General features: G+C 37.4%; 1 protein-coding gene across 1 annotated transcript; it reads right to left on the bottom strand.

Annotated features, from left to right (window-relative positions):
• Positions 1-2,091: 2,091 nt before the first annotated feature.
• LOC110782549 (cysteine--tRNA ligase 2, cytoplasmic) lies at positions 2,092-20,988 on the bottom strand. Its single transcript, XM_021986715.2, has 9 exons — positions 20,646-20,988; positions 19,673-19,736; positions 11,093-11,278; positions 8,996-9,166; positions 8,626-8,907; positions 8,387-8,512; positions 2,950-3,171; positions 2,564-2,677; positions 2,092-2,478 (listed from the first exon to the last, which is right to left on the bottom strand). The coding sequence occupies exons 1-9, from the start codon at positions 20,828-20,830 to the stop codon at positions 2,272-2,274; spliced, it is 1,557 nt and encodes a 518-aa protein (XP_021842407.1). The 5' UTR covers positions 20,831-20,988; the 3' UTR covers positions 2,092-2,271.
• Positions 20,989-24,623: the final 3,635 nt, after the last annotated feature.

Genomic DNA, 24,623 nt, shown 5'->3' on the forward strand with positions numbered 1-24,623 from the left:
TCAAAAGATTGTTACCAAGAAAAATAGAACGATGATGATTGATGGTGATCATGATGAGGATCAACGATGATTGATGGTGATCATGATGAGGATCTCAAGCTCAAGTTGATAGATGATTATTGTGATATTTGAAGGTGCACGATTATTGTGATCTCAAGCTCAAGTTGATAGATGATTGATGGTGATCATGATGAGGATTACAATGGAATTTTACACTTAGACCCCGCATTGTTGTTTGATCCACAAAGTTATGTTAGCTAGCTAGGCTGTTGATAAGAATATAATTGAAAGAGTATGGTTGAGCAAAGTACTAGTAGTCGTAGGCTCGTTAGATTTCATGTATGAGTTGCTGACTTGCTGATCATGATTAAACATGAGATTGAAGTTGATGAGGATTATGATGCATGGAGTTTATGGGTTTGAGCTCGGATGAATTTTACCGGAAATGTAAGTTACTTGGGTGTGCACACAAGATGTTTGATAAATTGTCTCTAAGAAATGTTGTTGATTAACCTATGCTTGTTGGGTGTGTTAATTTGGGGGTTTTGATTAGTAGGAAGCTTTGATCCTTTTATTTTATTAAGTGTTGAATAATTTTGGTACAAATGGCCTTGTTAAATACCTTGAACTGCTAGTTTTTTGTAAAAAGCTAACTTAAAAGGGTTTCCCTTTATTTAATTATTGTTAATATGTAAAAGTAACTGTTATTTTGTCCTTTTCTGCCTTTTATATTAATTTGCCTTTATTTTTAATTCATTTAACAGACGTTAGTAACAGAAGTCAAAAAGCAGCGGTTTCCATCCATTTTGAGGGACCTAAATGCTCCTTTTGAAACTTGAGGGACCTAACTGCTCCTTTTGGCAAAGTTTAGGGACCTCCAGACCTATTTACTCCTTTATTAGAGTATCCCTACTTTGAAAATCAAGCACTACTATGAAACATATTTTCGCTTTCTTATAGAATTCCTACTACCACTATGAAATATATGACATGTAATTCTTTTTCATTTGTTTGCTATAATTAGTACTAAATTCCCAAACTTCTCTACATCTTTACAAACTTACAATAACTCTGTGATGGTCAATTATATTGTCTAACTCCAAATATCTTTCATGAGTTAGTGATGTAAAATGATACTTATTTAATAAACTCTGAATTGTGAACATGATGGAGTTATTATATGCTTCTTCCGTTTTTTAGTTGTAACATTTCTCGTTTATCACATGCTAATTTGTGTTCATTTACCAATATCTCTAACTATCAATAAGTAAACATTATAAAAGTACTCCATATACATTAACACAAATCTAACAATATTACACAATGATTACATTTTAGTTACCTAATTATTAAAGATAGTTAAAATGTAGTACGTGATTAGTACAAAGTACCTTACAACTAAAAAGTACTCCGCATATATTAACACAAATCTAACAATATTACACATGATTATATTTTTAGTTAACTAATTATTAAAGATAGTTAAAATGTAGTACGTGAATAGTACAAAGTTAAAACCTTAAAACTAAAAAAAGCGGAAGAAACATGTAGAACAAGAATATGGTCTTGTTCAACAAAACTAGTGATAGCAGGTAGTTTTTTGCGGATGAAGGGTTAGGGGGACAAGGGAAGAGAGATTCATTTCCCCTCCTCTCCCCCCCTCTTAACCTCCCAATCTCCCATCCATTTCCCTTTGTTCTTACCATCCAAACAAAATGAGAGTGAAATCCCTTTACTAGTCTATAATAACCAACTGGAGTTGAAAAGAGGTCCGTGTGGCATCCAACAATCCAACTATCCAAGCGTTTTTTTTGGAACTAATGGAGTGCATAGTTCATTGTTGTTTTACTGTGTCTAGGCGTTTTTTTAAATGAGTTTTCGGAGTGCGATTAAAGCAACCACCTATGTTAGGGTAAGACTCATCCTAGTACCCACCAGCACTGCAGGTTCACAAAACATAAAGCATACTGAAACTGGAAATTAAAACAAAATTGCAGCTGGTCTTGAAAACTCCACTTCACTACCCATTTGTTTGCTGCCAAACCAATGAGATTAACCTCAGAAAAGGAATAAAAACAGAAAATGAAAGAGTTGAAAAACAAGTTCGTAAGTTATAACTCGATTAGCAGCGTTCAATCTATAGATTGTTTTGGTCATCAACATAAGTTGACTGAAAGTGGATTCGCTTGTGCACGCACTTTCTTAAGAGTTTCTAATTGTAATGTTTAAAATAAATAAAAAAGCTGGAATTACATAACTAAGTCAATTGCATCATTCTGGCACACATGGCCTCCAAGTCGTGCCCTGAGGTAAATCCATCAAGCTGATACCCTTAGTGGTCAACTTACTCCTTACCTCGTCACTTTTCGCAAAATCTTTATTTTTCCGGGCAACGGCCCTTTCTTCAATCAGATGTGTTACTTCATCCTCGGTTAACTCAGCTCTAATTAGAGCCTTCTCCTTCAGTTGCAGCAAAACCTATTCGAAAAGCAAAAAAGAATGTTAATAATATGCAGTAGGCTAAGAGAAGGGAACACTTACGTAACTACGAAGACATAATTACCTCGGAATAAGACAGAGTAGAAAGTAGCCCTAGGACACCCAAAACCTTCTTGACTGCATCCTCCAATTCTTTAAGAGACCTAACAGCTAACAATTTTTGCGGCTTTTGCTTTTTCTGGAATAAGGAAAATCATATTTTGCATCCATCAATTGCACAAGAAAAGTTTTAACACAATGCATAAAAAATAAACTTCATTTTTCTTTTGGGACAAAGGAACCGAATCCAGATACAGTAAGTTAGACCGTCTTATACTCATAAGACCGCTGACATCACTTAACTATTAACAAGAAATCATAATTGTTAGCACAAAATCATAACTATTTGACCATAAGAGCAACTATTTGATCATATATTGTAGCTGTAGTCCGGGTATCACCATTACTCACCTTAAGCCCATTCAATTCGTTATTAATAGACTTCAATGCATCTTGAAGACTGCCTTTCAATATTTCTGCCGTGTGCAAATCATCAGCCATTTTGCACTCAAAATCTTTAATAAAGTTTACAGCCTCAGAACGTTCACCAGATGGCTTGCTGTTTGATTTAGGCTTCACGTTTGAGCTTTCATCATCAAATGACTTTAAAGCATCTCTACAATCTTCCAATGTCTGAAGATAAAAGACATTTGATATTACATTCAACAAATCAAAACAAAGATCCCTAGACAAAATGAAAACGCAATTTTATGCCAAAAACTTCACATCAGTATTTAAGTACATAGGCTATACAGGGATCAATATTTTTATAAATTGTACAAACCTAATGGAAGAAGATCTAAAAAATTAGAACTGAGATAAAATAAAAATCCTCTTCCGGTAGGACGGAGCATGTGAAATCAACTAATCAGTTGAATCACATACTACCAAAGAAACCTGACCGTAAGTGTGGTAGTCTAAGTAAAAGCTTAATTTTCTTTAGCTGTAAGCCTGTATCGTACATTGTCCAATGCCTACTCCCCCAGTCCAATGTGTGGTACTCTAACTAAAAGCTTAATTTTCTTTAGTTATACTGTAAGGTGGGAGTGGAAACTAGAACACTTTCCCAGTTTTCCATGGTTGGATCCTTTCAATCTCTTTCTGATTCAAACAAAAATTCAATGGCTACAAAAATTCAATCAAACAAAAGCTACAAAAATTTCCTCGCGGTTCAAACTTATTAGAACATATCAGGTGAAAAGGCTAAATCTTCTACTTTCTTTCTTTCTCTTCCCTTTCCAACAATTATACAAATTCAGACAATGACCCATCCTATGTGATAATGTGAAGCGTTAAACAAAACTGCAACAGGGAGATACCGCGCCCAACAGTTCCGAAATCCAATGGCCTCTTGTCTAGAAAGCAACTTTGAATGTGACAGCAATGAAGAATGACCAGGCAAAAGAAAGAAAAGAAAGAGTGAGCAAGTAAGCTTGAGTAAAAAAAAATCTAATGTCTTTTTTGATAGTAAGTTCTGATTTTATTTTATTTTTCTTCAAATGTATTTGCATTTCCATAACCGTTCGACGGATTAACATGCATATTTTTAGGTGTTTCGGGGTCAAAGAGAATTCAGGAACAGCATGGCCAGGCATTTCTGCACTATGTAGCTTGCCGGCAAGGCAGCCACCAATATCAAGAATGGGAAGCGAGTTGGGAACAAACAACAACAACAACAACAACAAAGCCTTAGTCCCAAAATGATTTGGGGTCGGCTAACATGAATCGTCGTAGGAGATCGTCATTGTCACCAATCAAACCAAAAAGGAGCAGGAAGTAAAAGAAAAAAATAACGAAGAGAAAGTGGAATTAATGAGAGTAAAATAAGGGGAAAATGTATATATATTATAGAATAAATATTGTAAGAGATAATAAAAAATAAGTCAAGTTTAAAATAAATGAATAAGTAAAATAAGTACATTTCAAAATAGCATGTTAAATTTTTAAAAAATTTTAAAGAATTTTAAAAATAAAATAAAAATAAAAATAAAATAAAATAGAAAGAACATAAACATGAAAGCTGTATAAGTCAAATAAAGTCATCAATGTATATTCTCTCCCTCCACTCTGTCCTATCCAACGCCATAGTTTCCTCAATCCCAAGAAAGCTCATATCGTGCTCAATCACCTTCCTCCAAGTTTTCTTAGGTCTTCCCCTACCCCTTGCAATTCTATCCCTTTGCCACCCTTCTATCCTCCTAACCGGGGCATCATTTGATCTTCTGCTTACATGTCCAAACCATCTTAAACGATTTTCCATCATCTTAAACTCAATAATGATCAAACTTGACAAGATAGTCAAAGTTGTTTATTATTTTGGAATGAAAGGAGTAAAAAGGAACAATTCCAAACAACATGGTTTTGGAACTGCTAAACAAGAAATAATTTCCACACGGTACAGATATTTACATCTTTTAACCACTTTAACTAGCTCACACAAAGAAACCAACATTAACCCATAAGAGGCAAGGTAAGTTTTGCAAGCCAGACTTCAGAGTCCAAGGTTGACAGAGTGTGAAAAATAAAACTTCATGTCTTCAACCCATAATATATTTCCCATTCGACTATTATGGTCTTCATGGCTAAAATTTTAAACATTGTTTCAATATTAATTTACTTCATAGTAAAGAAATGTGCATACCTACACATACTTTTACACAACCACTTCAAACTTACATGTACAACACCGCAAACACCAAAGCCCCAAACTATGATTGCTATGCAGAGAACCATAAAAGGGTATTTTAGGCACTTCATATCATAGTTCTACACTACTTCCTTCCACCATAAAAAAGGTCAAGATGTGCCTAACATGATAAACGTTATACTACCTACTCCGTATTAAATATGCAGTCTTGGAAATAACTATATTTTAGAACCTTTTAAAAAAAATTATACCCTAACCACACGTAAAGTTTGAGTAGCACTATCCACAAACGGATTCCGTCAAAAAATTCCGTATATGGGCCAACACTTTTTGTTTCCCTTCGATTCTAACTCACAAGAAAAGTCATTTATGCCCTTAACTTACGGTTCCTTTGATTTTTATTTTTATTTTTTGATAAGGAAAGAAAACCCAGGCGGACTACGTGACACCATCATTTCGGATGGGTAAATTACAATGACTCTGGGTTGGTAAAACACTTCTTGTAGAACAGAACATACAATGAAACTACGCCCTAACCTCGTACTACCCCAGCCCCAGTTCCAAGTAAACTTGGTGAATAGACTTCAAAGATAGACAATTAGCCGAACGGTATATGATGACGCTCCATCCTCGGGAAGACTACAAACCCGAAGCCCGACACTCCATTTACACTAAATCTAAACTATGAACCGGAACAACTACACTAGCCCACTAAAAATTAAGCTAATTCTACGCTATAATCGAATAAAAAATCAGCATTTACAAAACAACAAAACCAAAATTAGAAAGAAAAGCAAAACTTTACAACTACAATTACAATTATTACTCTGTACAAACATTCTTTTTGGTGAGACTAGATGCTTTCAATCGGAGGCGGTGGCACCGACAATGTCGAGGAAGGTAGCAACGACGACGATTTGAGAAGAAACACCTCACCGGACTGAAATAGAGGCGAGGTTGGCTACAACCTTTTCCGACGAGAAAGAAACTTGGACCATTAATGGTCTAAGATATTTCCCGATAAAAAATTTATTCGAAAAATGCACAGCCATTGAACCTAAATTTCTTGAAAGAGGACGAAAAGGAATGGAGCTTAAGCTCATATTGAATATAGTTGAGAGATTTGGCCGGATATTTGACTGAACTTGCCGTAAAATCTATCTCCTTGGCCATAATTAACCAAGTATTGCATTCTTGAGAAAAAGAACAATTCTTAATCATTTTGGCTGATTTAGATTAGAGAATTATCTTTATCAAGGAAGAGAAGAGGAGCTAGATTGATAACTTTGACTAGATCTGGTTTCTTAAAGGTGGCGAACTAGCAACGACGGCTGACTTAGTCATGGGCTTAGGGTGTTTTTTGCTCTGTTCTTTGGGCTAGGGTTTCTAGAGAGAAGGGAGAGCCCCTCTCTCTAGAAATAGTAATACTACCTCTGTATTTTTTTACGGTTCCTTTGATGATCTTCTTTATTCCCCATTGAATTTCCCTCCTTTTGCTTTATCTATCTCCTTCCTTTCATCTTTGCATAAATAACATTTATGTTACCCACACTCTCACTAGACCCTTCTTCTTTTCCGGCCTCCTTTCTCTCCTACGCATCATCCTCAACTTCTCAACCATCAATTTAGTCGTTGTCATAATGGGACATTAGCACAGTTTAACACTTTGAGAGTTTGTGGGCAAAACAAGTTTAGATACAGCAATGGTGGATGGATTAGACATGGGAGAGAAGAATGGTTGGCTGAAATGGACATGGTTCAATTGACATTAATCACAAAATAAGTGGAGAATAAACAATAAATTATAACCATAAACCATTAATTGAAAACCACAAACATGATAAGAACCCCAACTTCCCAAATTATAATCCCTAATTCTAGTAATTGGGTAAAAACAACAGCTACGTGTAAACCCTAGCTTTCCTATTAAAAATCAGTTAATAACATAATTGAATAACCTTACTATTGATGAATGATCCAAGTTAATTTTCCTTTTCTGCTTGATGCTTAAAACTTTTATTTGAAAACTTTTGCGGTGTTAGATGTTCAAGGATTTCGTTTACAAACAAAAGTAGTTGGAAGAAGAAAAAAAAGTGGGTTCCATGGGACAGAATCCGTTTGTGGGTAGTGCTACTCAAACTTTTTGCGTCTTCAAGGAAGTTTTTTTTTAGAAATTTTTAAAAGGGAGTTATTTCCAAACTACTTCCTCCGTTTCTTTATTGTTGCAACATACCCCTCTACACGATATTTAAGAAAGTGGTACTTGAGTGAGGCCACAACCACTTTAGTCACATTTCTTACTTCATCTTAGGTGTAAAATTGTAACTGGGTAAAAAAATGTTTTCATTTTAGGTGTGTTGCAACTATTGTTACATTTCCATTTTAGGGAAGTGTTGCAACTATATAGAAATGGAGGAAGTACATATTTAATACTCCCTCTGTTTCTTTTATGTGCCCACTTTCCGAAAAGGGTTTTTTTGTTTTGCCCCTTCTACTCTATTCTATTTTTGGCTAACATATTTACCATATTACCCCCTTTTCCCACAATTACACCCTTTCACTCTCTCTCTCTTCTACTTTTACCCACCTTTTCTTACACCCACTCACCAGTTCACTGCCTCTCTTACTTTTTCCACCTTTCTCGCACACCCACTCACCTCTCCTAGAAATAAGAGTCTATAATAATTGGGTACATAAAAATACGGAGTAGGTAGTTTTGACAAAATAACCTAAAATACAGCACCTTTATTAAGCAATAAAAACATACTCTTAGAGTCTTACAATGTAGAAGTCTAAAACCAAAATTGTTTACATACTATAGAATATGAATTGAAGATCAAGGAACAAACTCTATAAGCTTTGACTCAAAAAGTTATATGGAACTGTAATATGGAACAGCAACACACAACAGTAGCATAAAGAGTCTAGGCAACAAGGATATTCGCATATTCCCGAACACAGTCTCTTTCAAAGTTATCCCTCCCAAGCAGTAGATTGTTGACATAACGCTGGACAAATAGCATCCTTAATAGCAGATTCACACCATGGCTAATTGGCTACGTAACATGAACTTGCAAATCCACTACAAAAATACCAAACCAGAAAAAAAAAATCTACTGTACTAGGATACTAGGAAATTACAAGGAAAAAGCAGAGAAAAGCAACCAAGAATATCAAGAATGAGAAGCATCGCGGACTTGCCTGATAAACACGGTAGATTGCATCGGATGCAAGATCTATTTGCGACAATGAATAATTGACAGGAGAATTGTAGTTCATGCTTAGCAAGAAGTACCTCAAAGCCAAAGGATGGTATTGTTTGGTAACCTAGTTTTCAAAGAGGGAAACTCAAATTATGTAAGTAATAACAAATCAACCAAACATGCAAACACCTAATGAGAAACACAAACTGCAACGAAATGTAGCATCAATGATCATACCTCTCTGATAGAGAAGAAGTTTCCAGTTGACTTTGACATCTTCTCTTCATTAACAGTCACAAACCCGTTGTGCAACCAGTAACCAACGTCAGTCTCCTCACATGCAGCGCAGCTCTGCGCCAGCTCATTTTCATGATGAGGAAAGATCAAATCCATTCCACCACCATGAATATCAAAAGAGTACGTCAAGTACTCTTTACTCATAGCACTGCATTCTATGTGCCATCCTGGTCTTCCTGGACCCCAAGGACTGTCCCAACTTGGCTCACCAGGTTTGGCAGCCTGCAAATTTTATCAATCTCACGCAAGGAGACAATGGCAAAAACCATAATGAATTTGTGCAAAGAGTAATGACTATTGTTTCCTGTACCTTCCATAAAGCAAAATCAGCAGGATGTCGCTTTCTAGAATCTACAGCAACCCTTTCACCAGCTCTGTTGTCCTCAAGCTTCCGTCTGGATAACCGCCCATATTTTGGGAACTTATCAGCAGCAAAGTAAACATCCCCATCCAGAGGATATGCATAGCCGTTTTCAATTATCTGGAATAACCCCAGAAAAAAATACAAAAAAAAAAAAAAAAAAGAGGTTAACAAAGAATGGTAATCTAGCTGAAGATGTAGCAACTAAAGCCCCAAAATAAAGGGAGGATATAATGTTGTCAAGATAAAAAAGAAAAAAAAGGCCAAAGTAACTATAATTCTACTTTGTCTGGCTTATAAGTAAGGATTTTATACCCTCAGTAAATAAAAATATTTATAAGTGGAGGATTTTATGGTATGGATTGAAGATACATCGGGGACTTCATGCAAGTCATTTTGAGTTGCTTATTACTCCATATCATGTTCTGGTAGCCAGTCCTATTAAAAGGCTGCGGGTAGGGGCTTTAGTGTGGAAATTGGCATTGGACAAGCCTAATACTTTTTTAAGTGTGGACATGGCATTGCGTCGAAATTGTGCAAGATCATTTAACTATCTCTCAGGATATTTGCTGAGTTTGTGGTAAATCTTGCTCAAATTCTTTCTAGAAGGCAAGCTATCTTCAAAAGAAGTGTTTTGCTTGTATGAGTTTGTTACTCCTTTCGCCCTAATTTAATCTCTCACCTAAGGCCTTGTTCGGCACTGCTTTGGGTTTTGAGTTTTATGTTTTAAGAAAACAAAAAACTGATTATAGGTTTTGTTTTATGTTTTTTCGAAACAAAAATAAAACACAATTGACAGAGTATAGAAATTGAGAGATAATAAGAGGAACCAATGTCAAGCTACAGAGCAAGACAAAATCAACGAAATCGTCTATTTCGTTTTTCCAATTTGTATCCTTTTCTCATCAAAATTAGAATAACTCCATGATTGTTACAATTTTCATCATCCCCATTTAAATTGTTGCAATTCCCTCAGGAAAAAAATTGTTACTTTAGTACATCCATCATTCAAGTATTCGGGTATGGAACTTTTTCCCCGCCGTCGTCAATGGTTCAGAACATCCCTTCTCGTCTGCGGAGTTGAATGAAATTATTTTCTTGATTGGTAATTGAGACGTGTGAGGACACGATCTATGTGATTTACGGGAGATCTAGATGATTGAGCAATGGAAGAAAAGACATGGAGGATAGAGAAAGTGAACCATGGCCCATGAAAGACAAAATAGCTATGGAGGAGAGAGAAAGTAAGTCATGGGAGGGGAGAAACTAAAAGGCAGAAAAGGTTATGGATGAGAGAGAAGGTAAGCCATGGAGGTGAGAGAAAGTAACAGGTAGAAGACCAAGGGAGGAGAGAGAAAGGAAGAGGCAGAAGAGGGATCGAGAAGGAAGAGAAAGTGCTGGTGAACAATTGTTTTTAAAAACCATTTTCCTAAAACAACTAAAAGTGGTTTACACTTTATCGTTTTTGTTTTGTCAAAACTACCCTGAATCAGTTTTTTTAAATAAAAATGCCGAACAACTTTCGTTTTGTTTTTTTAATAAAAAAACGGAAACGGAGCAAACTGCAACAGTGCCGAACGGCACCTAAGTTTCCATGTAGTTTTATGCGATAAGTTGTTGTATTGTTATGAATTATATTTTAATAGTAAAGTAGCCGTGGTGAGAGATAGTGGAGTAATTTTTTAATTAATAGTTATTCTGTTGAATTCAGGTGGGTGCAAGAACCAAAAGAGCATGTACAGAAAAATTCATACTCGTGTTTCTTAGACATTGAGCAGGATGGCAACAGTGAATGGCATAGACCTTAAATTAAGTATTCCATAAGCTGAAGTTCAAAAGAACCAACGGTTCAAAAAGTAAAATAAGAAATTGAAAAAGAATAAATGATTGCTCTCAAGTTTGACCAACAGTCCATATCTAGCCGTCTACCCAATGTGCATCATTCACACACAACCCAGACTTCTCCGTACAACTTCCATTTTGGGGACAGAACTTTCATAATTAGTTCAACACAACAAAGACAAGAAACAAAATCATGATCCTCACCTTGGCTATCATATCTCTAATCTGATCCATGTGATCAGAAACACGTGGTTGATGAGTAGGAAGCTGGCACTGTAAATCATCCATATCCTTAAGGAACTCTTCACAAAAATGATTGCTTAACTTTAAAGGATCACTCAGTGGATCTTCCGGATTATTCTCCTTACGCTCATTCGCTCTGCGTATTATCTAAAAAGTTTCAAACAAAAGAATTAATGAAGTAGCCAAAACTTGGAACTGTAAAGAATCAACACAAATACCAAAGAAAGGACGTTGAAAGCTTTAAGGACACAATGACAAACAAAAAATTAATATTGGGTGGTATACTGGTATCCCCTTATGAACATTATCTATATCTTAGCCAATGTTTATTAGAATGGATTAGCAAACTCATAACTAGAATGGATTTAGCAAGCCAACTCAGTTTATAAAGCCACTTTTGACTAATCAAGGTGAGCAAAATGCCTGCAAAGTCAGGTTGACACTATTGCCCCGCTGCTAACAGCAAATGGATGCCAATCCACTAGCAAGTCTACAAAAATAATAGAGAACCACTCACATGGATTCTGACAATGACAATGAAAATCATTGAAATGCTACCCTCTTATCGAGAGCAATTGCGCCAAAAATACAAGTAAAAACATTATGTCAATCGGACTAATTCCACCTGGGCAATCCAGAAATAGTGCATCCAACATAGACAATAATGAAAGGCAAGCAACACTCACCCACTCCCCACCGAACCCCACATTTGACCCAACAAATTTGAAAAAATTAATACACTGGGATTAAGCTTTCCCTTGTACAATCAACAATTAGCAATTGGGGAGGGCGTAATTTGCAATGTCTGTTCCAGAACCTTGCAACATTTAAAAGAATTCAAATAAGTCTATGAATCAGAAATAAATAAACTGCAACTAGAAGTTATTTGTAAGGAAAAGTATATATTTCCTCCATTCTCTTTTAGTTGCAATGTTTTGAATTTCACGTTTGCCAACGCACATCTTTGACCATTAATTTTTCTAATAGTCGATAAGTAAAAATAATAAAAGTAAGATATTATGAAACTATACATTAAGAAGAATCTAACAAGATAAAAAATGACTATGTTTTAACTTATGAATAATCTACCAATTATGGTCAAAATAGATTATAGGAATAGTGACAAAGTCAAAATGATGCAACTAAAAAGAGAACGAAGGAAGTATCAGAAATAAAGAAAGAGGGCAATTCTGTAACAAAAGGAATACTACGCAGAAACTTAAGCTCCGCGAATTTTGACTTATTCTAGACCAAAAAAGTTCAGATAAGTTTAATTAAGATAAGTTCAGAAAAATAAGTTTTTTCATAAATTTTCACACACAAATAAGTTTATTTCAGACAAAATACGTTTTTTCAGATGACATAAGTTCAGATAAGTTCGGATAAGTTAAGTTAAATTCAGATAAATTCAGATACGTTCAGATAATATAAGAGTTTGGACAAAATAAGTTGAATAGAACGGAGCCTTAAACCATTGTTAATCATGAGCAAAAAAATCATCACCCCTCTCTCTCTCTCTACCCACTTTCTTACTCATCCTTTTTCATTTTCCCATTAGCAAAAATAATTTTCCACCCTTCTCTTATCCATAAGCAAAAGAAAATCTCTTCACCCCTCTCTCTCTCCATACTACTTCTCTCTAATAACAACAATATTATAACAATAATAAAAAAAAATAAACATAATAAAAAAAAGAAAATTAGAAAATGAATAATTAAGGGGTTGTTCGGCACTGATTAAATTTGAGTTTTTTGTTTTTTAAATTGAAAAATAAACAAAAACCTGTTCGGCTAATTCGTTGAACAAAACAACTTTTAGCCTGTTTTTATAGAAACAAAAGCGGAAAAAGATAAACCACTAAAAGTGGTTTTGGAGTTGTCGTTTTATTAAAACCAAATAAACCCCTTCCTCTCCGGTAGTTTTGCCTTTCACTCTCACCCTTCAACCATCGTATATCTGTGAGGGATTACCTGTGAGGATTACCTTTGCTTATTCTGTTCTAGTACTCCGGTGTTTCTCCTTCCAGCGCACAATAACCTCGGCCACCTCTACCACCCCACTGTTAACGTCCCAACTTGGGGCCGTTTAAAAAAGTGAGAGAATCATGATAACGTATGGTTATCGTTAAAGAAATATCAAGCACAACTCGTAACTATCAATGGGTGGCACCGCGGCTGCGTTGGTGAATGTGAAGAGACAAAAGAGATTGCTGAGGAAGTTACATTTAGCAAGTAAGGGATAGAAAAGTGGCTTTTTTCTGAAAAATGAAAAAAGAAGAGGAAAAAAAAAAATTCTCCAAGATGGTGTTGCAGGTGGAGTGGTGGTGCCATTATGTAATAAACCCAACTAATGAGGCCCAAGAATAACAGCCCAACAACAATAGCAACACAAAAGGGACAGCAATCACAGCAAAGCAGTCAGCTGAGAATGTAGTATAAATAGAATTAGGGGAAGAGAGAGGGCAGGAAATAGGTTGTGAATTGTGAGACTTGTGACCTAAAGTCACTCTTTTGGAGATTGGTAGCCTAAAGCTACTGCCTTTTGTAACCTTTTGGCTGGGCCTTAATCAATTTATCTTCTTCTTCATTATTGTGTTCTTGGGTGTTTTTGGTTGAGTCGAGTCAGTTCATCTCACTTGGTATCAGAGCAGCCACGGTTCTGTGAGGAAAGACAGCCATGGTGCTTCCAGATTCACAGCGTTTTGAAAGCTCTGGAAAGTGGACTTGCAGAGTAGAGGATGAACGGCTTGGAGGGGGTGGTGCAGCAGCTTGTGGCAGAAGGGATGGCTACCTTCAAGAAGATCCTTGTTGAGAAATTTAGGGCCAAGGGTGTCGCCTTGAGTAATGGTCATGACAGAGAGGTTGATGACGGAGGTTGATGACGGAGAGGACGCCACCAGAAGGTCGGGCAACCAGAAATAAGAAACATACATGGTGCTGGAAGAAAGAAGAAAGGTGAAAGTGAAAGAGGTTCGAGCAATCATCACTGACTTTCAACCTTCATGTGAGAAAGAAACCGAGTCGGAGGAGCTTGAAGAGGAACACAATGAAGCGGTGGTCGAAGTGGAACAGCCACCGATGGTGACGCCAAATCTGGAGAAAATAAGGTATGGTGTTTTCCGTAGAAGAGTTTCCAGTGAAGGTAGGGGAGGGGTTGGTGATATGATAAACCTTGGTGACCTTGACCGAGGAGGAAAGAGTTTCACATAAGGAAAGTCAGGTGGATCCGGTGAGAGGCAAGGGGATTTTTCGGGAGGTTTCGCCGGCGGAGGTTGTAAATCCGGTGGTTACAACCACAGTGGTGGAGGAAATTTCGAGAAAGGTAGAGTTTGAGGAGGCGGTAGTAAAGGCTTCTTGGGTGAGGAATGTAGCTTTGGTGGTGGAGCTGCCCCTTATGGTGGCCTGGATGAGGAAAAATTCACGAAGAAGAGATCGGCAGCAAGTGGATCTAGTGGAGGCCCAGGTAACTCCGCCGACAAGAAGCTTGGTGGAGAAAAATACTTGTCGCCTCATAAAGCTCTAGAGATGGTGGAGTATGGCAGCAGCTCCATTGAAAATGTTGCCTTGGGGAAGAAGACAATACTAGAGGATGATGGGGGAGGCATTTGTGAAGATGGCAGAACAGTAAGGCACGTGTTTTCTTGCCCTAATCAGTCTAGTAGTGGCTCATTAAAGGAGGTCAGTCCATTTCCTGGGCTTACTAAAATAAGGCCCACTTCCTATTCCCATGTTTTAATACCCAACTTTTACAACCCACTGTCCACTTTACAACCCAACACCTCTTTAGATAACCCAAACACACCCTTTCTTTTCACTCCAACCATCAATTCATGACCCAACCCAACTCACCCAACTTCGATCCTGCCCAATTTTTGAGACCCGGATTCTCCACCTCATAACTCAACCATCCACCTAGCCCAATTCTTAACAAAACCACCCAGCCTTTTATTTTTAAATCAAACTTCTTTTCTGATTTCCCCAACCCAAAACCTGTCAATCACATATTAGAACCATCTCACCACTTGACCACTCTCACCTTAGTTTCCCCACACGACCCTCTTCTACTCTTCCATGAAAGCCCGATCAATGTGCCTGCAACATCCAACAAAGAGGAGCATAGACATCTAGGGCAGCAGTGTTCTGAAGACAACAATGAACTGAGTCGCCGAGGCCGAGAATCCATTGCCGACTACTATCCACCTTGAGGACAAGGTGAAAATTTAGGGGGGCGGTATTGTAATGAACCCAACTAATGAGGCCCAAGAATAGCAGCCCAACAACAATAACACAACAACAAACAACAAGGACAACATGGCAGGCAGTAGAAAATGTTAGCATAAATAGAAGAAGAGGGGAAAGAGAAAGTTATGGAATTTTGGTGTTAGGAATAGAAATTTGTAGCCTAAAGCTACTGACTTGGAGATTTGTAGCGCCACTACTTTTGTAACCCTAAACTCTATTATGAGTTCTTCCCTTAATCAAAGCAAGCAACTTTTCTTCCTGAGTTACTTGTATCTGTTAGTAGGTGTTGAGTTCATCTCACTTGGTATCAGAGCGGTGCAGCTCTGGGAGGTGGAACTGATCTGATTTTCTGAAAAGAGAGGAAAAAAAAAAGAGAAAAAAAAGAAGTTAAAGATGGTGTTTGCAGGATCTGATCAGAAATCCCAGGATAAGTGGGATGAAATTTTCCAAAAATGCAAGGAAGAATTTGTGAAAACATTGTGGAAGGTCTTTCTCCAATTTTCTCTTCATTCCGGCAAGAATTGAAGGAAATCAGAGAGAAGTTTACTGAACTTAGAGAAGAGATACTTAAAGAGGAGAATGAAGAATTTGAAAAGGACGACTTAGAAGATCTGAAGTTGATTGTTAAGGGTTTGAAATCAGATTTGGTGGAAGGTAGGCACGGCAGCAGGCAGGAGAAGTTTTCAAGTACGTTTTCAAGTACTTATTCCGGTGAAAATCGAGGTGGTATGATGGTGGTCTCCACGTTTTTATGTATGGAGTTGTTGAAGGTGAACCACCAAGAGAAAGATTTGAGAAAGGCGGCGCTGGTGGCTGTGGATCTGGTGGTGGTCCTGGTTGCTTCACCGGTAGACGTTCTAGTGGTGGATCTGTTGGTCCTCTCTAAGCAGACAAGGTTAAAGGTAGTAGCTTGAGCGAAGATCTGAGTAGATCAGGTGGTGGTTCTGGTTTATTGGTCGGAAAGTAAGATTTTTGTGGTGGAACCGCCACCGGTGGTGGCCTGAATAGGGATGGTGAAGGATTCGCGAAGGGCGGATCATCGGCAAGTGGGTCGTGTGGTGGAAGAACAAGTACCGGCGATAGTTTAAGCTTCGTCCCCGACAAAAAAAATTGTTGTTGAAGTAGGGTGGCGCTCATGGGGGGTCGTCCCACCAATTTTTCAGCATGAAAGAAAAAGCATGACTGTGTTCATTGGCGGGGGAAGAAGCCAATTTCTGAAGATGATAGTAAGCGTAAATTGGTGAATCGCAAGAGAGATGATACCAGCAAGGAAGTTAGGTGGGTGAAGCCACATGGTGTGGGTCAAAGGGTTGGGAATTGTACATATGTTACAGTTATTGAGCACAATTTGGGCAGGGGATGGTTAGGTCACCTGGCGGCAATTGCTAGGTTATTTAAAGGGGATGATCTGGATGCCCACCCAACTATGTTTGGAGGAGTAAGCAAAGTGTTGGGCTGACCCATCTAAAAGTCCTTTCTGTTGATTTAAATGGGGATAGATCCGTTTTTGGGCTTATTCTCTTCAGGCCCAAATATTTACAACCACTTTATTTTACCTACTTTTCCTTTCCTTTCGGTCCACAAGCTTATAGCCCAGTAAAAAGGAGCCCAGTAAAAAGGAATCAGCTAGGGCCAATTAAATCCTGAACTTAAACTGATCTACACTCCACTATGCTTAAGTCCTACCCGTTTTTCTAACCCACCAGCTCTCAATGCAAAACTCATCCTACATCTGACATCTTTTACTAGTAACTGTGGTAAGTCCCAGTACTGTTTTTCAACATTCAGGCCACTTGGGAAAATGCCAACACCTCACTGATAAGGAGCTTCAATGCCAGTTGAAGCAAGTTATCGATTTCAAGTGTCAAAACATATGGGTAGTAAGTGTCATGTATGTTACTAAGGACACAAATCATCTCTTCTTTTCTATACTAAAAGTAGAGGTAACAAGGCTCACCAGTGTCGAGCTCGATAGGTTGTGGAAACTGTGCATCAAGGATGACAGCGCCCATCATGGTCGAGGCCGAGAATCTAGTGTTGACTATTATCTACCTTGAGGACAAGGTGGAAGTTTAGGGGGCCGGTATTGTAATGAACCCAACTAATGAGGCCCAACCCAACAACAATAGCAACACAAAAGGGACAGTAGTCACAGCAAAGCAGTCAGCAGAGAATGTAGTATAAATAGAATTAGGGGAAGAGAGAGAAGGCAGGAAATAGGTTGTGAATTGTGAGACTTGTGACCTAAAGTCACTCTTTTGGAGATTGGTAGCCTTAAGCTACTGCCTTTTGTAACCTTTTGGCTGGGCCTTAATCAATTTATCTTCTTCTTCATTATTGTGTTCTTGGGAGTTTTTGGTTGAGTCGAGTCAGTTCTTTACACATTACTGCCATGGTGATGACTGATGAACATGAACAAAAGGCGTGGAAAACAAAGACATTGAGTCGGTAAATAGAAGAAAGAAAGATGGGCCCAACTTGCCCAATTTCACCAAAGTAGCCCATATTTGTATGAGTACTCGTTCTTTATTAGTTTTTAGAAAAATTATAAAAATAAAAAATAAAAATAAAAATCAGATTTGAATTTTTCAGAAACAAAAAACTTGAACAACTAATGATACCGAACTGAGCCTAAGTTTTTGGTAATCATAGTCGTAAATAAGCAAAGTAGATCTCGAAATTATATGACCGATGGTAACTTTATTTTATTTTTTAAGAACCAGAAATATGTAAAAAAAATGGCCGTTGAAAAATAATCGTTACAAAGATTCTCATGGAAGGCCACGTGGCGTGCCAAGATTGGCTGAAAATTCCCCACCTAAAAGCAAAAAAATCCCATGCAATGGGGATTTTCATTTTTTCCGACCCCATGAGCAAAATCTCCCCACCATTAACCCGTTCTTCCATTTTTCCCACTACTTTTTCCCTTTGGGCAAAAAATATACCCACCATTAATATTAGTCCCTCTAAATTTCCAAAATTCAAAAACACAAAAAATCCTTAACTAGTTGAGCCCATAAGATAAATCAGTTGCTTTGTTACCAGCAAATTACATGGAGGACCAGATTCCAAAAATTACGTTAACTCCATCCCAACTAAATACACCAGAAACACACCATGCCACAGCTATTTCGTTACGAAAAACTAAATCCCACAAAAAACGCATATGCTAAAAAGCACAGAAACTTCAGAGATTTCCCCGTCTTCATCCCAACTGTTCCCATGTTAATGAAGCCTGAAAATGGGTGTGATTATAGGTTTTCTCAATTCTGAAAATTTTTGGTTTCCAAAACCCGAGCCCTTACCATGCTACAAAGTGTGTATGCAACAATTCCAGAAAAAGGAGGAAGCCACAATTTCCCAACAAAAAACCACCCTTCTCTATTAAACAGACACATAAAAACTCACTATTGGTATCTCAGAGAAAACAAATATCTGACACCCTTAAAGGCTCTTAAAGACTAACATCCACACCCTAGTACTACTAGCCACACAACGTAACAACTAACCCCCACCCCCGAAAAGTTGTGACCTTTCTAAACCTCTGTCTCATACTCTCATGGGAAGGCTTCTGAAAAAAAAAAGTCCCAGAAACAATAAACAAGACAGGGAAACAAATGCGACTAGGCAGGCATTCAGACAACACGTCCTATCTTTCTGCCTTATGCAACACATGAAAATTCAGTCTGGAACCTGACTTTTCAGCCTAACCCCCTTCCCCTCCCCCCCCCCCCCCCCCCCCCCACCACACACACACACGCACAGTAACACATACAAAAAAACCCACTAGAAGCTCAACATGACCCAAAAATAAGCCCAACCCAAACCTGAAATCATTTGACCCAATACCAACTCGACTAAACCCATTTGACATACCTGCAGGCTGCAGCTGCACTAGAAGGATCTCTCCTAAGAATAGTAAAGAGTCAAATATCAGTTGTACTTGTACCTTACTTATGTTTTCCTTGAGAATTAAAGCCTTCTGTATGCAACTATGCACCCAAGCAGAACTTAAAAAATTTAAACTCAGAAATATTTGCCTCAGCCAATTCACCTTACATTTCAATAAAATAAAGAGAGACTTACAATTATGCATTAATTATTGGTGCAGTCTACAAAATTCTTATGCAAAAATTAGTTTAGCAAACATAGCATCACATTCGTCCAAGTATGAGTCTATGTGAAAGTCCCAACCAAAAGTTCATTAAAATGCTGAAAAAGATGAAGCAAATATTTTTCAACTACTGTTTTTTAGAACTCCTTCTAGCTATCAAAGATAAAAGACCTAACATTTTCTAACCTTGTCATCGACATCAGTGAAATTCCGAACATAAGTGACTTTATAGCCCAATTCCATCAAGTATCTGCATGAACATATGGATATATATCATATTAAAATTCTATATATTTATCATTTTAAAACCGAAATTCAACAAACAACAGAATAGTTACTAAATACAGATCCCGTATTCCCACTACGCACTACCGAAGAAAGGAGAAAAGGCACTATGAAAAGGTAAAAAACAAAGGGGTCCCCAACTTTATAGTATCAACACCATCAAAGGACATTTTTGATCGTCCACTTTAAATGCACATCCTATTGTTGCACAGCAAGATCATGAAAGTAACTAGATGTATTGCAGGTGACTATAAGCAAATATACCCATGATATCACAGTTCCCCAAGCAATCCTTCCTGAATCCTTATAGTATTTGAAGCAGTAGTTCAAGTTCTTAACAACATGTAAATACAAGTTCTTTATAGAGGCAAGTTGGTGGGTTTGAATAATCAGGGTTGTTCTTTTAACACCAGGTATCATGCCAAATATTCCTACAAAATTCACACCAAGCATATGTCTTGCACCATTTATCTTCATTAACACATAAGACCTATGTGGTAATGAAAATACGATGACACATAACATCTCATTACCAAATATTACTTATACCAAATGAATTATTTTCCAGCAATGCTCCAAATTGCAGAATTCGACTCTCAGTAATCACCCTTGGTACTAGAGACAACTTATATCACCAAATTTGAAAATGAAAAATAAAAGCATTCCCACTGAGTAAATAAAAAATTGATTTGACCCTCGAATAAATCCAATTCTCAATATATAAAAAATAAAAAAATAAAACAGAAAATGGAAACGAAGTCAACGGAAAAAAATTCTCAATTCACCCCAATCTAACACCAAAAACACGAAAATCGCAGAAATATCAAAATCAACAGAAAAATCTACAAAATTAAAGAAAAATTGGAGAAATTACCGGTAGAGGACATCGAAAGCGACATAAGCACGAGCGTGGCCAATGTGGCTGAAATCGTAAGCAGTGACACCACAGACATACATGCTAACCTCGCCCTTCACCTTCGATTTAAAAACTTCCTTCTGCTTTGTCATGGAGTTGTAAAGCATAAAGGGAGAGGTTTTCGATTTTTCTTCTTCCGCCATTGTTGCACAGTTCCGAACTCAAAACCCTAACTCTCCCTTGTCTCGGATGATGTATAGTCTGACCAGCGTAAGAGCCGAGGAGGGACTGAGAGTTCTCAATTTGTAAGAAAATACAGTACTCCTTAAAATATATTTTATTAAAAGGTCATATTGCTTACAATTAAGGCTATGATTTTTTTGCGTCCCTTTCCTTTTATATGCTTTGGTTTAAAAAAAAGGGACGGAGGGAGTACTCGATGTATGCACGAAGACCAGTGCATCTATGATTTTTTTGCCTCCCTTTCCTTTTGTATGCTTTCGTTTTTAAAAAAGGGACGAAGGGAGTACTCGATTAAGTGTCGTGCACGGACACGGAGATCGGATCTTCGTGCACTGATCTCCGTGCACGACACTATTTTTTTATAAAATTAGGTTAGATCCCGTGCAATGCACGGATGGGACTTAATAATTCTTTTTCTCTATTCTGACTAATTTATTTAAAGCAAAATCATATCAAATTTTATCATGGGTTGTTGGAAAATTAGAGAAAATTATTATTTATTCGAATTATAAAGTGATTAGTGCAATCTTAGGTGTTTAGGATTTCGACAAAAAATACTTAAGTTGGGCAAAAAAAAACACTCATCATACCTTTATCAGGTAACCGTTTTCTTTTAAAATTGATTGATATCCATAATTGTAACCATACCCGTTCCCGCTACATAAAATGGAAGAAAATAATAATAAAAAAATATTTGTTTGGGTATGGACATATAATTATACATTATTTTATAAAACTATTGCATGTGGGCTAAGAGTACTCCCTCCGATCCTATTTGTTCTACCCATTTGGAATCTGAGGGGTGTTTAAGAAAATTGGAATCTTGGTTTGTATGGGTATAAGTGTAATGATTGGGTGTAAGAGAAATGATTGTGTGTAAGAGTGTGTAAGAGATTCTTTTGTAAAGAATAAAGTAAAGAGAGAGAAAATAATAAAGAAATAGGGAAAGGGGAGATATTTGATTAAATTATTCAAAATTCTGAAAAAATCTGATTCATGTGGGGACATTAACCCATGAGGTGGATTTTTATCAACCAATGAACTTACAGCAACAATAAAAAAGGGAGGAAGGACTTTCCTTTTTGGGAAAGTCAATTTCCCTCCTTACACTTCCCTCCAAAACTTTTCCTTCCAAAACTTTTCCCTCCAAACATTTCCCTCCAACTCTTTCCTTAAAAAAGCACACACCCTTTCTAAATAGGGCTGACTTTCTACCAAAAAACCATCATAAATACAAAATCCTCTTAGAGCAGTAACAACAAAAAGAATCCAAAAGCAATAAATTCACTAAAATTCATCAACAAGGGGACATAAATGGCTTCAGATCAAGAGGATGACGACTCCCTCGGTTATTCTGATGATGATGGAGACCGCACGAACTCTGATTCAGAATCTAATGATGATGAAGCAACTGGTGGTGTGGCACAAAATGTTGAAAGTGAAGTAAATGCTCATCAATATGGGGACTTTGAGCAGAACCAACAAGTGTTAGACCTTAATGAATTGCCACAAGAAGTTCCACATGAATGTGAAGTGGGACCACAATATATAAAAATCAGGTATATCAGATAACCATTTGGTTCCATTTTTGTTTGATTTGAACATGCAAGCACAACAAGAGTCCCCACCATCTCCATTGCATCATACAGGAACACAACAACATCATCATAAGCCTAAAACCCCAAGGATTAACAATGAATTAATGCTGAAAATCTTGTTGTTCCTTCTCTTAAGAAAACTCAAGCACTCAGATGACCTCATTCATGGGACAATTGAGGTGGCTGTTAGAAAGTTTGATTACACAAAGAAGACAATTAGAGGGATATGGCATAAAGCTAAGGCACAAAAGGCAGCCATGGATTCATATCTTTGTGAGAGAAAATATCACAACTGTGGTAGGAAGAGAATTCAAGTAACATATAAATCTATAGCATCAATAGGCATGGGGGACAAAACAAGCATTAGGGATCTTGCAAAGATACTGAATTTGGGACCAACAACAGTTTGGAGAATGGTGAAAATAAAACAGATCAAAGCACATTTGTAGGGGGTGTTTTTATTTTCTCCCGTTTCCTACAAGGGGGGTTGGCACGCGACGGTTCGTTTAGAGAACCGTTGAATTATTTTTGCACCTCGAAGGAGTCGCCACCAAACTTTATTTTAGGTCCCGTTTGGGAAGACCGCAAAATGACTCTATTTTTGGATAAGGCCTTGAATCCTTGAAACGGATGGGTGAGATCCGGGCTCGGGAACGAAAATGCTTATTCGGCGAGCTTTAGAAATATTCAAGTACGTTGGCACAACATTGTTTCGAAAATAAACCCTAAGATTAGACTACGTGGGTTTGAAATTTAGAGCAAAATAGAATTTCTAATTGTACGGTGGTCACTTTGCTTAAAGATTGATTTAAGGTACCTAAGGCCGGTTTGTCCAAAAATATCTTCGTTAAGCGTGATGTAACCTTTGTATTTTGTTGTATTTAGCATGTTGGTGATGAAAGCGATAAAGCACATAAAGCAACATCACAATACTAAATAAAGTGCGGAATTAGTAAATACAAGACCCCCTAGAAAAGGACTAGGGAGTAGGTCCACATTGCCTAGAAATGGACTAGGCAAGTAAAGGTGCGGAATTGAAAGTGCGAAATTAAAATTGCGGTATTAAAATTGTGGTATTGAAATTGCGGTATTGAAAGTGCGATATTGAAAGTGCGATATTGAAAGATGCGATATTGAAAGGTGCATAATTGAATTTTGTACTTGGGCACATGAGATTCGAACGCCAAGCGGCTCCTTAAAAATAAGTGCGCCCGACACGAATTTAAAGCCAAAAATCTCAACTTGGGAGAGGTTGCTCAACCCAAATGTCCTAGATTTTGCATGTTAAAGTTGAAATTGAAAACTTGAATATTGAAAGGTTTGAACTTGAAATGATTTGAAATTTGAACTTGAAATGATCCTAGTTTAGAGAGGTAGTTATGAACAACCCTAAACATGGTGGGATCTTGAAATTTGAAAACTTGAACTTGTATATTGAAAAATTGAGTCTTGAATCTCAAAAGACTAAACCTTTAAATGCTAAAAGGTGTCATCTTTGATTACTCCACACTTGAAGGTGATTCTAGTTCAAAGAGATGAATGTAAGCAACTTTGAACATCCTTGAATCTTGAAAGTTTGTATTTTGTATTTTGAAAAGTTTGTATTTTCGAAAAAGCATGTATAATTGTTGCAAGTGGTGTTTTTTATGGCAAAAAACACCAACTTGCTAATCATTTGAAATCAAAATAGCATGATTGATTGAAATGGGATTCAGATTTACCTAGTTAGCCTTAGGCACGAGCTCCCAATTGCTTTTGAATTTAGGAATTTTGTATGTGTTTTTGAGGAGTTTTGGAATTTGTATTGTGAGGAGTAATGTCGAAATTACGACGTTGTATGTGTTGTGCTCCCCCTTTTTTCGATGGAAATGAGGGGTATTTATAGGAGGGAATGGTGCAAAACGCCAGCACACGCCAGCGCCCGGCGCCAGGCCAGCGCTGGGCGCTGCTGACGTGGCCTGAATGCCGCCAAAAAGGACGGAAAGATATCGTCCTTGATTTGTCTTGTATGGGTGTACCTTCGTACGAATAGTATGATGTTTGGCGTGTAGTGTTTTCTTGGAGGTTAAGACTTGAATTTGCGTCTAAAAACAAGCCTTTCTCGGGTTTTTGAATTTCGGTTTTACGGGGCGGGGCCCGGGATGCTCGGTTTTGT

This window comes from Spinacia oleracea, chromosome 3, assembly GCF_020520425.1.
Source record: "Spinacia oleracea cultivar Varoflay chromosome 3, BTI_SOV_V1, whole genome shotgun sequence".
In the NCBI taxonomy this organism is placed as follows: Eukaryota; Viridiplantae; Streptophyta; class Magnoliopsida; order Caryophyllales; family Amaranthaceae; genus Spinacia; species Spinacia oleracea.